Below are 16,230 nucleotides of genomic sequence, written 5' to 3'. Positions count from 1 at the left end.
AGAGAGAGCTGAGGCATTAAAGACACAAATGCACAAGAGTTTTTAAACCCCTTTTCAGCTGAAGGTGTGGGTGCTGCTTCTGGTGCTCACATGGTGAGGGTTAAACTGCTCTGACCAGCCTTTGCTCCTCCAAACACCCATTTCCAGGGATTTGACAGCAGCTTTTATTTTATCCCTGAAGGAACTGCTCTGCTTTACCACTTTCTGGTATTTCTGCTGAGGTTTTTTTCTCAGGCTCCATGCACTTATGTGCTAGTTCTGGTTGTTCAGGAGTTTTTCCTGTTCTTTATCTTGCTGGAGTGTTTTCCACCCCTCCACCCAGCTGCTTCTGGGGTTTTTTTTAACTCAGTTTTTCATCTTGCTGGAGTGTTTTCCACCCCTCCACCCAGCTGCTTCTGTGGGGTTTTTCCCTCTGTTCTTTCTGGTGTGTTTTGCACATCTCTCGTGTACAATTCTGCCTTGTGGATTTCTCTGTTCCCCTCAAGCATCACCCACTTCCCCACCTCCCTTTCCCCCAGGCTGAGGAGGAAATCAGGTGAGGAATCCCCTCCTCAGCACGGAGCAGCCACGAAGGGATTGTTCCTCACACCATTTCCCACCTGGAATTCTTTGAGGATTTGCCCATCCAGTGCTGGATACGAGCGAGCAGAGCCGCACTGCGAGCTGGAGCTGAGCCAGCTCCTGTGTGAGCCGAAGGCAGCAGCAGTGAGGATCTGCCCCCAGGTGAATTCACCTGTCCTGGGGTGCCTCCCCTCCCTGGGCAGGGCAGGAGGAGCTGGCTGTGCTCCCCAGCAGCCAGGCAGGAGCAGGAGCTGGGCCATGGGTACAGAGAGGGGCCGGCAGCTGGGCAGCCTGACCGTGTTCAGCAAGGAGGATTTTGAGGATGACTGGGTGCGAGTGGCCAGCGGGGGCTTTGGCCACGTGTACCAGGTGAAGCACAGGAGGTGGAGGACGGTCTATGCCGTGAAATGCTCCCCGTACCTGCTGCAGGACTCCAGCACCGACAGGTAACCCCTGCTCTGCTCTGCACCTCGCTGGCCGTCCCTGCCGCGAGGATAAAACTGTGGGAAAGAGCTCCTGCTCCTCGGGAAATGCAGGGCTGGGCACCCAGAGGGAGTGGGAAATAGGAGCTCTATCCTCGTGTGTGGATGTGTAAAGGGACAGAAGGAACGGGGCAATAGGGCAGGGCTGAGGTCAGCACCTTAAACTTGGATAAAAGCAGCCTGGTGGCCGATCTGCAGCTTCCTCTGCACATGGGGGCTGATGTGTATCAATCAAACTGAATTAACCACCAAAATCAGCAGGTTTAGAGATGTGGGGCAGAGGATTTACAGCTGGTTTCGCTGCCCTGCTCCCGTAGCCTCCAGACATCTCTTTCCTCTCTGTGGTGCATCTCCAGCTCCTCTCTGCTTCTTGCTCTGTCTTTCACCTGCAGAGACTCTTCTGGTGCCCAGCTCGTGTCTGGAGATGGAGCAGGGCCAGGTAATCACAGCCACTGCTGATAACACATCCAGCACAGGCAGAGCTGGTGGGAAAACAACCGAGTTGGTGAAGTTATTTAATTTAAAATTTTATTCCTTTCAATTTGGGAGGATCCTGCCTGGATAAAAATCTCACTCTCGTGTGATTTCTTGTTACTGACAACAACTGAGCTCAGGCTGAGCACTGACTGTCCTCAGTTTGCTCTGCAGATATTACATTTGCATTTTTTTCTTGTTTGATGGAGGAGAAAAAAGAGTCAAATAATCAGTTTTACTTCTGTGTCTTATCAATTGTAGTAAAATACCTGAGATGCCTCAGCCCACGGATAGGTCTCTCTGTGAGGAGCCTGCTAGAGGAAGTCTGGCAGAAGATTTTGCTTGGCTGAACCATTTTAGATCAATTAATGGCCTGGCTGAATTGCTGGCAGCTCAGCTCCATTCCCAGGGTGTGCATGTTGAAGGCACTCCTGGCACTTTGCTGCTTGGCTGCTCCCAGAGCACCCCAAACTCGTTCAGCAGGTCGGGAGAGGTGAAACTTTGGAGAATTTGGAGAAGCAGAGAGCTGGCAGAGAGGAGCAGACGTGGCTGGGTCCCCCCTGAGCAGGGTCACCATGCCCAGGGACAGCAGGAGAGCACGGAGCTGTGCCTGCTCTGGCATCCTGCTCCCACCGAAACCCTGGGAATTTCACAGAATCACGGAGTGGTTTGGGTGGGGAGGAGCCTTAAAGCTCATTTAATTCCATCCCTGCCATGGCCAGGGGCACCTTCCACTATCCCAAGCTGCTCCAGCCTGGCCTGGGACACTTCCAGGGATGGGGCAACCTCTGGGAATTCCATCCCAGCCCCTCCCCACCCTCACAGGGAAGGATTCCTCCCCAGTATCCCATCTAACCCTGCCCCATGGCAATTTAAAGCCATTTCACCAGTGTGACAAGCACAGGCTCTCTGTCCTCACTGCTAAGGATTGAAACAAATGCAAGTTTTTCATCTCTTTCCCTTTTTATTTTGCCCAAATAAACCTCAGCTCATTTTGAGAAGTCACACCACCTTCTATGTCAGATTTTAGTGTGGAGAAGATCAGGGTGTGGCAGCATTATCACCAGCTCAAGGGGGGATTTGGGATGGATCTATTTGGGCAGGCAGTGCTGGGAAAGGCTGGCTATCACTAAGTTACTACAGAGTTACTGAACCTGTGAATTGACTGATAACATTTCCTTATTTTTTTATTTTCAATTTTCCAGGACCAGCATGAACAGCCTAATGGAAGAGGCAAGCAAGATGGAGAAAATCAAATTCCAGCACATTGTCACCATCTACGGGGTGTGCAACAGCCCTCTGGGGATAGTGATGGAATATATGGCCAGGGGGTCCTTGGAGAGAATCCTTCCCACTCACAGAATGTCCTGGCAGCTGAAATTCCGTGTGATCCATGAGATGGGCTTGGCCATGAATTTCCTGCACAGCATGAGCCCTCCTCTGCTGCACTTGGATCTGAAGCCAGGGAATGTCCTCCTGGATGGGAACATGCACGTCAAGGTATGGCCTTAGTGCTGGCTTTCTTATTTCTCCAATAAGAGCGAGGTTATTTCTGCCAAGCGAGCCCAGAATCCCAGTAAATCAGGTTCTTCAGGAGCACTCTGTGGAAGATTGACCTGTGGGGTGTTTAACAAGCAGCTGGTGAGCAAATTACACGGTGTTCCCAAGATCACACAGGGAATCTGGGCCAGCACTGGGAATTTAAGGCTCCAGCTGCACTCAGTGGCTGCAGGTTGTCAGGATTTTATCAGGTTCCAGCCGCTCACACCTCCTCCAGTCCCTGATCCTGAAGGATGGGAGGATGCCCAGGTGACAGCAGGAGGGATGAGTGTGAGCATTTTGGGGCAGTTTCCCTGTTCCTGCTTGCAGATCTCTGACTTTGGGCTGTCCAAGTGGATGGAGCAATCCAGCAGGATGCAGTACATCGAGAGCTCAGCTCTGAGGGGCACCCTGAGCTACATCCCCCCCGAAATGTTCCTGCAGAACAGCAAACCCCCGGGAATCAAGTACGATGTGTACAGGTGAGGGCTGAGCCAGGGCACCCAGGGGTGTCCTGACACACAGCAAGGGCGGCTGGAACGCTGCCTCAGCTTGTTCAAATTCTGGTTTTCTGCCTCGTGGAACGTGGGGAACACTGGGGTGCCTGGATCTCAGAGGTGGAGACTGAGGGAGGGGGATTCTCTGTGGGTAACCATCATCCCAATGAGGGAGCTGTGGGCTGCACTGCCCCAGGTGCCACCACACCCTGTTCCCATAAACCCGGGCGAGATCAGAGCCCAGAACAGCCAGTGCTGCTCTTTCATCACAGATGCTGCTGAGATTGATTTTAAAACAATTCCAATATTGGCTTATCTGCCTCAGTGTTCAGCTTCATTTTGGTCAGGAACAGGCAGAGATTTCAATTTGGCTTTTGTCCTTTTGGGCAAGGAGCTTTGCAGCACATCCACGCGAGCTCCGTGCCTGGAAATTCCTCAGCTCCTTGGCCTTTACAGCACAGAGAGACCCGAGGGAAGAGGGAAAGGAGGATTGGCACAGCCACAGGAACTTGCAGGAGCCAAGGGCTCTAAACCCCAATGTGAATAAAGTGGAAAAAAGGCACTGAGAGCCTGACTTTGACAGGAAAGGCTCCAAGTCACTCATTCCCTGCACAGGGTGATGACCCCACTCTTAAGGGAGATGCATTAGGCAGAATCATAAGGCCTGAACCTTTTGGTTCCTTTCATCTGGGGGATGAAATCCTTCTGCTCTGGGAGATTAAATTTTTCCCTCCTGAGGAGCTTCCTTCCTGACCTTCCCATTTCTCAAGAAGGCAGAAGCAGTAAGTGCATTTAACCTCCAAGTGCTCACAGTCTCTCCTCTCCCGCAGCTTCGGGATCGTCATCTGGGAGGTTCTCATGCAGAAGAAACCTTACGCAGGTAAACACAAACCCTGCAGCTGTGGAGTGTTTCTTCCAGCCCTGTTCCCAGGGAAAACACCCAGAGTGTGCTGGTTCTTTCCAGGGGCCAACATGATGGCCATCATCGTGAAGGTGGCAGCGGGGAAGAGGCCGGGGCTGGAGCTGGTCAGGGACGACTGGCCCGGGGAGTGCCACCAGATGGTCGACCTGATGAAGAGGTGCTGGGACCAGGACCCCAAGCAAAGGCCGAGCTTTGCAGGTGGGACTGGGATGTGGATTAGCCAAGGCTCAGCCCCACGGGTTGACAAGCAGGGGATAAGTTTGTGTCCAGTTTTCCCAGTTACATCTCCCAGGTTGAACAGCTTGGTGCCCTTTTGCTGTCTCACATCCCCTTCATCCCTCTGCCCTCCCCTCCCTCGTGGGTCCTGCCTGGCCCTGGAGCCCGGGGCAGCCTGCCCAGCTGAGCTGCTGTGCCCTGGCAGATATCCCTGTGGAGACAGACGTGCTGCTGGCCCTGATCCAGAGCCTGGTGCAGGACCCGGAGAACGAGCGGCTGGTCAGGAAGATGTCCCACAAACCGGCCATCTCCAGGAGCCAGCAGGTGAGGAGAGCCCCCCTGGGCCACTCAGGAAATTCCAGTGAGTCTGCTCCTTGTTCTTACCAGATCCTGAGGCTGTTTCCCCTCCCAAAGGTGCACCTCAGCACCTTCGCAGGGCGTCTGCACAGGCTGTGCCTCTGTACTTCATTTATGGGGATAAGACACTTGCAGATGAATTAACAAATGCACTGAATGATAAATGGTCAGAGAGGAAAACCCTTTTCTAGACCTGCTCAGGTGACCTTGGTTTATCATGGTGGCCTCAGACACTAAAAGAAACTCAAGCAAACACAGGATTACAGAGTTCTGTTCATGGCACAAAACCGAGGATGTTCCAGTTTGAACAACTCTTACAGAAATGAAAAAAAAAAAAAAATAGTTTTAAATTCCCATGTTTCTCTGGCTAAGAAAAAAATTTTGGATCATCACAGCACAATCCCAGCTACTGGAGTAATTATGCCTAGAAAACAGGGAGAGATTGGAGCTGGGAATTATTGGTATTTAGAGGGTTTTGTCAAGCTGTGCAAGAAACCAGAGGCTTGAAGAGGTGGGGGCTTGGGAGTCCCTAAACAACAGAGGAAATAATTCTGGGATGCTGCCATGCAGTCAGGAAGCAGAATATGTGTCTGTTTGGGAGTAAAAGAGCACAAGGGGGAAAAGCTCATGGATATCCAGAGATCACCTTCAGGCTCCCCCATTCCTGCTGTGTCACCATTGACTGAGCTGAGTTTTGGGTGCCAAAACAGGACTGGATAAAAAAACCTCTCAGATGATGACACAAAACCGCAGAGCAGCAGCAAAGCACTTTGTGCAAACATTACAGAATGCAAATAAACACTTTGTCTTATCCTTTTTCTTCCTTCTTTCCGAAAACAAGAGTGACAAAGAGGAGCTCACCTTCCCCCCAGACACCAGGAGTGGGGGTAAGTAGGGGACTGGCTTTAGAGCTGAAAATTAAAGAAGGGGAAGCTATAAAAGCTGTCTATTTGTTGTAGAAGGATGTGGCTCATAAGGTTTTCCACGTGGGTGACATTTTAAGCTAAGGAAAATGAACTATTCAGGAAATAGACACCAAATGTCCCAGTGCACGTCTGGCCTTATTTTACATTCCTTATCTCTCAAATGACTTTACTTCATGTTATTCTATCAAGAGTCTCAAGCTCTCCCTCCCTCCTTGGGAGTTTCTCACTCGGTTTCGCTCTTTTTCTCCCGTTCTGTGTCCCTGCCTGTAGGAAAGGCCAAGGAGGAGGCTGCTGGCCCAGCTCCGGGCGGGGAGGCCGGGCGCCCCGAGGAGCTGGGGCCCGAGGAGCTGGGCAGGCTGCAGGAGAACGGCCTGACCCTGCTGCACCTCATGGTGCTGCAGGGCAACGTGGGCAAGGTGCGGCTGCTGCTGGGCCGCCGGGCCGGCGTCAACAGCGCGGCGGGCGGCGGCTGCACCCCGCTGCTCGTGGCCGTGCAGCGGCGGCTCCCCGAGATCTGCTGCGTCCTCATCGAGCACGGCGCCGACGTCAACGCCGCCGACGAGGACGGCTGGACCCCGCTGCACTTCGCGGCCCAGCACGGCGACGACCGCACCGTGCGGCTGCTGCTGGACCACCAGGCCCGCGTCAACGCCCAGGAGCGCGACGGGTGGACGCCGCTGCACCTGGCGGCCCAGAACGACTTTGAGAACGTGGCTCGGGTGCTGCTGTCCCGCCAGGCCGACTCCAACACGCAGGAGGTGGACGGCAAGACCGCCCTGCACGTGGCCGCGTGCTTCGGGCACGTCGGCCTGGTCAAGCTGCTGGCCAGCCAGGGAGCCGACCTGGAGAGGAAGCAGAAGAACCTCAGGACCCCGCTGCACGTGGCTGTGGAGAGGGGAAAGTTCAGGGTGGTGCAGTATCTGCTGAAGAACGGCATCTCCGTCAACAGCCTGGACCAGAACCACTACAGCGCCCTGCACCTGGCCGTGGCCCGGGGCAAGTACCTGATCTGCGAGAAACTCATCAAATACGGGGCCAACGTGGAGCTGAGGACGGACAAAGGCTGGACCCCTCTGCACCTGGCCGCCTTCAAGGGGCACGTGGAGATCATCCGGCTGCTGAAGGGCAGCCGCGCCCGGCTGGACGCCAAGGGCAGCATGGACTGGACGCCGCTGCACCTGGCCACGCGCTACGGGGACGAGCCGGCGGTCAGCGAGCTGCTGCGCTGCGGGGCCGACCCCAACACCCCAGAGAGGTCCCACTGGGCCCCCCTGCACTTCTCCGTGCTCAGGGGCTCCTTCCTCAGCGTCATCAACCTCCTGGAGTGCCGGGCCGACGTCAACGCCAGGAACAAGGTGGGCTGGACCCCGCTGCACCTGGCCGTGCTCAAGGGCAACATGGCCATCATCAAGACCCTGCTGAAGGCCGGGGCTCTGCTGGACGTGGAGGACATCACCGGCTGCACCGCCCTGCAGCTGGCAGTGAGACACCAGCGGGAGAACATCATCACCCTGCTCCAGGGCAAGGAGTCCTCGGGGAACAGAGGTGAGAACAGGACTCTGAACGATGCCAAGATTGCCAGGCTGGTCCCAGGAAGGACAGATCTGTAAACTCGTCTGGAAATTATCTGGAAATAATCTGGAAAGCTCTGGAATTTGCAGCTTGAGCTTTCCCACGTCAGGTGTGATGCCTTGTCCTGTCACCTGCTGATTGCAGGAAAATATTTCCCCTTTTTAAATGGAAGGTTTTAAGCATGAACACTAAGAGAGTAAAGGAAAATGAGGTTATTTGATGACAAGTTCTTTTCCCAGCTTGTAGAAGGTTTTGGCTTGGTGATACTTTAGGCAGTGCTTTCCTACTGAATCCTTCCTGAGCAGGGATTTATGCACCCCCTGTTCACGCAGGCAGTGCTGAAGCTGTGCACAGCACACACACGCCTTCCACAGCTTTTATTGCTTTTATTCCATGTTTTCCTACAGAGAAAATTGGTGTAAAATGGCCCTGGCACAGGTGGGAATTGAATCGTGAGATTCTCACCTGCTGCTGGCACAGCAATGTGTCAGATTTCCTGACATCTCCTTTCTGCAACAAGAATCAAATGAGGCAGGAAAATCACTGGGAGAGAGTATTGAAATGGATGCAGCACAGGGAGCAGAAATTCCAGAACAATCACACACGAGATCTGGCTGCTTGCAGGTCAAGGTTCGAGTCGTGTCTCTGGGGGGAAAATAATCCCTGGTTTCCTTCGGGAAGATGTTCCAGAGCTCGATCACTCCAGTGAAAAACATCTTCTTGGTGGATTTGCTTCCCTCGTGGCAGTGAGCAGCGCTGTGTGCAGCTCTGACAGCCCTGCTGTGACTCCTGTGCCTGCTGGGAGGGTGACTTGTGCTGGCCTGGAGCTGGGCAGAGGCTGGAATAGAAACAAACAACCCCAGCTCTGCAGGGAAGCTGTTATGGCCTGACAACGTGAGATTAAATGGGTTAAAAAGAGGGGTTAAAAAGCCCAGCCTCTACTAATTTTTGTTTTCATTTTATATCAGCTTAAAGTATTGATGTGTGCTGTATTCAAACCCAGTTTTTTCAAGATGCTTTGGCACCAAAGCCTTTAGATATCATTTAAAATAAATTGTAATGAAATGATTCATTTTTAACATTTGCCATTGGTGAAGTGAGGAGCTGGGCAGGTTATGAAGTGAAATGCTGGTGACATTTTGGGTTGCAGGGAGTGTAAAAAATGGACTTTTTTTATTGCATCCACCAAAAGAAAAAAAAAAAATCCCAAAAACTGCTTGGCATTTCCCTGATTTCCCTGCTCTTAATATTCTCTAATTTTGTCCAAGGAGAAAGGCCTGGCTGGAAGGAATTCTTGGGATGCTCAGCCCTTCCTGTGCAGCTCCTTCCCTCAGCTTCAGCTGTATTGATTCAGGAAATGTCTCCCCTGCTTGGTGTCAATTGAAATATTTACCCAGAAAAAAGAAATCCAATTGCCACATAATTCAGCAGCTCCTTTCTGTCCCTGCTCCAGCAGAAAAACAAAACTCAGCTCGTATGTCATGGAATGTTCTCTAAAAGAGCTTAATTAAATTTATAATGAAAATAACAGGGGATTAAGAAGACACGAGGGAAATACATTGCTCTTGCAGAGCATTCCAGAGGTGATAGAAGCAATTTGCAGAGAAAATTACCTGTTTGCTGCTCAGTTTCTATAGAAATTAAATGAGTCTTTACAAACTCTGGAAAAGTGCATTCCAGCCTCCGCTTTGTGACTGTGCAACTTGCAGCTTATTTCTAAAATTATTCGTAGATCTCCATCCCCCCCTTTTCTCTTTTCCCCTTTTTCAACTCCATTTCAGTCTTTTGTCCCTGCTGATAGATCTGCTGCTGATTATCTCATGTTCTCACCCAAGAGCTGCCAAAGTTCGCAGCCAAGGCAGCTCCTGGCAGGGCAAGGCAGCAGCAGCAGGGCAGAAACCTCCTGAACAGCTCGTTTAGATTCAAAAAGATCAAAACTGTTGACCTTCATGCCTCAAAAATCGTGGTTTTAAGGTAGCCAGAGCTGCCTGGGTGAGCAGGGTGGTGCTGCTGATTTTAGCAGGGAGTTCTGTGGAATGACCCTGGACATCCCTGTCCTGTAGCAGCCCCAGACATCCTGAGCCACGGGGATATTTCCAATCCAACTGCCCTTCAAAACCCCCAGAGAACCCCAGGATGGTTTGGGTTGGTCCTCAGTTAAGAGGGAAAACCAGAGGGGGGAAATTCGAGGTCCCTTAAAGGTGATCTTGTTCCACCCCCGATGGCAGCTGGAGTCACCCTGAGCTCTGTAAATCCTGGGATGCCATTTGGGCTTCCTGCATCCCCTCCCCAGCATTTCCATCCAGGATATCCGTGGGGAAACGAGGTGAGCCCCGTGTTCTCCACAAACAGCACACAGAGAAACCCAGAGTAAAGAAATCAACAGAAGCAGGGGATGTTTCACCAGGGGTGGAAGCTGGCATTGATTTCCTAAGTGCTCTCTCAGTGCTGGATCTGACTGTAATATAAATTTTCTGATGTAAAATTCGTTTGAAGGGGAGATGCTTGTTGTGATCAAAACGTGGACATTCCCGTGAGAAGCGTGGCTCTCCTGTGAGGGAATGTTCACAGGAAAATGTTTGGAAGTGAAGTCAGTTAAATCCACGTTTTGCATTGCTCCTGCTTCCCAGCCACTGTGATTTGTTTGTTTGGCAGCGCTGCAATTATGCAGATATGGGATTAAATTGAAATTAAAATAATGCTGCGTTTTAGAGGAAAAGAGATCTGAATAAATACAGCTTGTGGGGGGAAAAAAACCCCTTATTTTTAGCAGAAATGCTTGTTTTTTTCCATAGCCCCTTAGGTGTGGAAAATCAAGATGTTTCTGACAGCAGTGATGTGAATGTAGGAGGGAGTGATTTTAATGTAAGAAGGAATAGTGAATTCTCTGTGTTTCTTTTTCTTGCAAGGAGGTGGTTGTAGGCTCTGTGCTGTGGCAGACGTCAGTGTGAGACGTGCCTGGCTCCTGCTCAGCCTTTCCACGGCCTGGCACAATTCACCCTGCTCCCTTCCCAGCTCTCCCCAGCTCCAGGGACGGGTTCTGTCCCCTTCCCTTGCAATAAATCCACGTTCTCACCTCCAAAAGCAGCTCCCCACCAGTGCAGGTGTGAGCTCCACTTCCATTAGAATAATGGGAAAAGGGGCCTGACTGGGAATCAAGGAGCACTTGCTGTTTCCTCCTAGCAGGCATCTCATCCCCAGCAAGTTCAACATCTTTTGATCAGCTGCTGCTTTCCTCTCCTCTGGCTCAGAGCACAGCAGGGAACCCTCCTCTTGTGCAATTTGCTGCTGGCCTCGTTCTCTTATTTGGGAAAAAAAGCCCCACAAAGCCAAGCCCAAGTGATTGTTTTTAAAGCCTGAGGTTGTTGGCAGTGAGAGCTGGAGTTCAGCACTGTGGGGACAGCTTGGGGAGGAGATGTCACAGCTCAGACTCATTTTGGCAATTCAGTGCTCCTCACACCCTCTGTGGCCTTGGGAAAAATCTTTTGTACCCAAACAAAGCCCAGGGAAAGATTTATATCCCTCCTGCAAGAACAACAGGGCACCTCAGAGGTTCGGAGCCATAAATCTGCTGCCCAGCCTGGGCTTGGGAGGTGGTGGAACCATGGAATCTGTGAGTCTAAAAAGCTCTTTTTGTGGCAAGGATTGGTGCCACGCACAGCAGTGTGCTGGGAGGAACAGAAAACCCTCCCTGGAACATCCCTGCACTGAATTTCCCTTAAAAAAGTATCAGGTACAGAGATCACTTCCAAATGATCCAGGAGAAAAGCCAGAGAGCAGAAGCGAACTCCCCATCCTGGAGGGAATTTCTCCTGGATAAAAAGAAATAAAAAATCCCCACCAGGCTCTCTGGTTAGAAAATATCCCATTACAGACTCAAGTCCATCTGGAGCAATTACAGAGAGGAGCATTAGGCCGGGGTCAGCAATCAGGAGGTGCAGTAATTAGCTGCAATAAGGGCTAAAATGAGCCTTTGTTTGCTGCTGTGCTACAAGGCCATTACTTTAGAAATAAAAGGGAAATATTACAGACACTGAGAAAATTCAGCTTTGACAGAATTGTGGTTTGGGGCATTTCTGGCCTCATTCCATGGCACTTTCACTGCTCCTCAGCACCAGCCTGCTCCTCAGCAAGGCACAGCAGCCTTCTTATCACCAGCACCATTTTATTGCTATTCTTTGGGCAAACCCTTAATATCTGCTCCAAGCAGAAAAAAAACCAAAAAAACCCTTACAAGGCATTCAGGGAATTAATTTTCTCGCCTTGGAAAAGACTGCAGTCCACCAAAAGGTTTTGCTGAGGCTGCCCTGCCTTTATTTTGTCTAAGTCTTTGTTTTGTAAGCCCCAGCAGGATTCCTCCCAGGAGAGCTGAGCTGCCCGATGTGCTGCTCCTTTCAGCTGAGCACGGTCGTGTTCTGCTCCAGGGAATGCTGGAAAATGCCACAGGACATGAGCCCACTCAGACATTAAAAATGGCAGGGAAAAATCGACAGCAAAACCAGAGAAAAGGCGGAATGCATCTGAAATCTGGTGAGCTTGGAAAAGCGCTGCTTTTGAGGTTGTTTGGGAGTCTGGGAGCAGCTCGTGGCATCTCCTTGGCCCCACAGAATCACTGATGCTGGGAAAGGCCTCCAAGATCATCTTTTCCAACATTTTTACATCCCAGCCAGGACAGCAGGGAAGGGCAGCCCTGGAATTCACCTGGAAAACCTGGCCCAGGGCCTGGCCTCTCTCTGTAGGCTGAGGGAGGAAATTTCAAACTGTGCCTAAAACATAAGCAGGGATTTGGGAATTTTGGAGGCTTAGACAGCTGGAGGATGAGTCTTGCTGCAAAAGCAGCTTTTTGCCAAGGAGTTAAAGCTGTTGGTGAGCTCGTGCAGTGAGTTTCTCCTCCCTAGACACCCTGCTGCCTTCCCCTGCAGCACAAGGACGTGCTGGGATGAAGCCCCTGGCATGTCACCCCCAGGGGACAGCTTTCCCCCAAGGCTTTGGGCTCTAAATGCCTGTTCCCAGCTCTGCCAGCCTGGCTGGGTGAAGAAGAGCGTCTCAGTCACTCTACTCATGGAACACTTCCTTCTGTTTGTTTGGGTGTTGTTTTTTTTTAATTAAGAAGGAGGTAGAATTCGCTGTGATTTTCCCTGGTATCTCTGAATCACATCCCAGTCCCTACTATTTCACTGTCTGCAATCTTCCCCAGTGATTCTGGCCTCAGCTTTGAAGTGATTTAGGGCTTGTTTATCACAAAGGCAATCAGACATGCTCCTTCCCAGACACCCTGGAACTGCCAGGGAGCTGAATATTCCCTTTGCTGGGGGGGCTCAGACACAAAGGCAGAGCTAAACAGGTTACCAGGCACTACCTGAGCCCCAGCAAATCCCTGCCTGCATGTCTGCCCTCCCAGTAGCTCCAGGTAGGCATTTCAATGTAAACATGAAGAAGGAATGTGACCCGGAGCATCTGCCACCAGCTGGGAACATGCACAAACTCAATTACTGCAGCGCAGAAAATTGCCAGCCACAATAATTCAGTCATAAATCTGCATCCCCGAGGTTCATGTGGTGTGGCTTTGGCACAAAAGGCTCCAGAAGCTGAGGCCCTGCTCCTGGCCTGGCACCTGGAGCAGAGCAGAGCCAGGTGGGTGTTTGGGGACACAAAGGCACCGACATTTCCCCCGTGTCTCTGCTCTCAGCCACCCCCTCAGTGGGGCCGGGTTCAGGGCCCATCCCCAGCTCTGTTCTGGGTCAGAACCTCACTCTGTGCATCATTCCCCGGCAGGGAGCACAGCCCACGGGAGGCAGAGGCAGCAGTTCAGCTCTTTCATGTCACGCAATCATCACCGCTCTGTGCCATGGATCCTCTCCTGCCGTGGATTTGATCCGGGCTGGGCTCTCCCCTCTCCCCAGAGCTCTTCACACCTCGTCCTGTCAGCCCAGAGCTGGCCCTGCTCTCGTGTCCTCTGCAGGACCCACAGCACTGCTTTGCCATCTTGCTGGGTTTTATTTTATTTCCCCAGCAAACTCGAAGAATTATGCCAGATCAAAGTCACTTTTGTTTTTGACGGGAGCAGTCCCAGGGGGAGGGAGGTGTTCAGATGTACATATTTGTTTAGACTGGCACTGACTGCCCATTTCTTCACACAGACGAGCTCCCAGCTCATAACCTGTCTTGTTCAATCAGATTTGCAGCTCCTGGGTTTCCCTCTGAAGCTTTGTACATTTTCCAGCTGGTGATTTGACAGAGCTCTCTGAACTCACACTCAGGAGCTGCTCAGAGATTCTCTGTGTTGCTGTTAGCACTTGCAGACGAGATTACATTTCTGGCTGATGTCAGTTTGGGCTTTTCTTGCTTTTTTCACACGGCACGAATAAAAATATCGGCTTTGTGGCTGTACTGTTAAATAAATATTAATGACGTTGTTACAAAACATTTGATGCAGTGACAAGGGCTGAGGTTATGACCTGGTTTTCTCCCAGGTGATGTTTGCAGCCCTTTCAATAAGAAAGGTTTGGGGAGCAGCTGAATACAGAGAGGAAGCAGAAACAGACATGAGGACACTTGAATTCTGCTGATTTATTTTTCCCCCTGTCTGCAGCATCGAAACTCCACAGTATCAGCCATAGGAAGAAGGATCTGGCTGCTCTGTGCTGCTGTCCCGAGCCCAGGGGCAGAGGCTGCTGTGGCTCCCTGTCCCTGGGCCCTGTTATTTGGATCAGCAGCACGGCAGGCTGTGCTCAGGAGCTGCTCACCCTTAACATCCTTGAGAAATTCCCCTTCCCAAGGCTCCAGGTGAGGAGGTGAGGCAGCTCCTGTGCCCAGGATGAGCTGGGCTGTGGAGCAGGCTCAGGGCTGCCCTCCCAGCAGGGAATTCTCTGGAATGGGCTGTGTGGTGATGGAGAGGATGCCAAAGCAGCCTGTTCCTGCAGAGACACCTCTGCCACCGGCAGGAGCACAGCCCCCTGCCCTGGGGGTGACTCTGTGCCCTGTCAGCCAGCTCTGGGGGCTGGTTTACCCTGCTCTGAGCTGAGCTGATCCCCATCCCCCTGCAGAGCCCATTTCCCTCTCTTTCCTGCACTTCTGTGCCCATTCTGCTGCTGTGCAGCGCCTCGTGCCCTGCTCTGTGTCACCAGCTCCCCTGGCAGGCAGGGACTGCTTAAAACCAGGAAAAAAAAAACCCCAAAACTGCTTTTCAGGGAGGGCAAGAACAAAGCTGTGCTGCTGCCTGCCCTCCCCGAGGCTGGCACATGGAGCTGGGGGGCTGCCCCTGGCAGGCTCATCAGGGCTGCACTTGATTGCATGCCAGGGAGGATGGCAGCAGGGAGGAGAGGATAAATGTGCTCTCATCAGCCCACTCCTTTCTCCCGGGCCCAGCATGGCAGCTTGCTGAGGCAGAATGTTTTCCTCGCCTTTAAAAGGGTTTTGCTTTGCTTCTTAAGTCTCTTTAAAGGCATTTCTAGGCCTGTTAATTATTCATGACGCCTTAATTATGTTTAGTCCACTGTGATCGCTCTTTCTTCGGTGAAGAAAGTTGTTATTTGTGAGTCAAAAGCTCTTTATGAAGCAGACAGGCTGGTATCGTCAGAAAGACTTGGGGGAGCAGTTGGAATTATTAAAAGAAGCTTTGATTAAAGACAGGGAGTTAATTTAACACGAGTAACTGGTTTTATCCCTTTTTTTCCCTGGGTGTGCAGAACAAAGCACACCCATGGATGTGTCAGGCCTCACCTGGAGCAGCAGGACTCTCTCAGATGCCCCAGGAGGTGGGCAGGTCATTCCTTTTATCTCTTTTGGGTGCTGGGAATGGCTTTTGTCCACAGGCTTAGAAATAAAATTTGGCTGTAAGGGTGAACCTCAGAGTAGCTGCCTTTGATCCGGGCAGGCTGAGGCCAGACTGGCTGAAAACAGCCTGGTGTGTCCTGTTTGATCTGAAAATATCATTTATTCTGGTGTGTTTGGGAGGGGAGGGGGCACTGGAGCTCCTCATTTTCCCTCAGTCACGGTGGCACTGAGGTGAATCATCCAACAAGGAGAATTCAGCCTCATTTGAACTCAGCTGCTCTGGAAATTCTGGTTCCTGCATAAACTGAGGGCTTCGGGGCAGGGATTATTCTGTGTTGGCTCAAAACTGAGCAGGCTTTTGGATCTGAAATGCCATTAAACTGAAATTTTTGTTTGTTAGTTCTTGGGGACAGATCTAGCAGTGGGAAGGATTTTCTTTAGATTATTTTTTCTTCTTCTTTTATATCAAGAAAATAATCTTTATTTAAATAGTGCTGATTAAGCCTGGCTGAGGATCCACCTGCAGAAACCACAAACCTGAGTGTGTAGCTTGGGAAAACAGCGCAGCATAAATTGAAATATTCCAAAATAAAATAATTAAGTCCTCCAGCATAAACTCAGCTGGGCACCTCTGCCTTCCACCCCCTCCTCCTCCCATCCTGCCCAGCCCACTTCTGTCTGCGAGAGGAGAGACATCTCAGACCATTTCCTTTCTGTCTTTCTGCATCTTCCCTTTCCCATGGCTGGCTCTCGTGGCTGCAGGCAAGACAAACACCAGAATTCTCAAGGATGGACTGGGGTAAGGGAGGAAAAAGGAAAACAGTCTGAAAAGCAAGTCAGAAAAAAGCCAGATCTCACATGAAGGCAGATTTTCCTCTGTGTGTGTGAACTGTGCAGCAGAAGAGCGG

The 16,230-nt window shown here is 51.3% G+C and overlaps 1 protein-coding gene across 1 annotated transcript; it reads left to right on the top strand.

Moving 5' to 3' along the window:
- The first annotated feature begins 819 nt into the window (after positions 1-819).
- Positions 820-7,584, top strand: ANKK1 (ankyrin repeat and kinase domain containing 1). Its single transcript, XM_015649582.1, has 8 exons — positions 820-1,007; positions 2,723-3,017; positions 3,387-3,538; positions 4,384-4,433; positions 4,518-4,673; positions 4,897-5,015; positions 5,890-5,935; positions 6,245-7,584. The coding sequence occupies exons 1-8, from the start codon at positions 820-822 to the stop codon at positions 7,582-7,584; spliced, it is 2,346 nt and encodes a 781-aa protein (XP_015505068.1).
- The last annotated feature ends 8,646 nt before the right edge of the window (positions 7,585-16,230 follow it).

This window comes from Parus major, chromosome 24 (assembly GCF_001522545.3).
Source record: "Parus major isolate Abel chromosome 24, Parus_major1.1, whole genome shotgun sequence".
In the NCBI taxonomy this organism is placed as follows: domain Eukaryota; kingdom Metazoa; phylum Chordata; class Aves; order Passeriformes; family Paridae; genus Parus; species Parus major.
The sequence above is the reverse complement of the archived record's forward strand: the minus strand, read 5'-3'. Positions and strand labels throughout refer to the sequence as shown.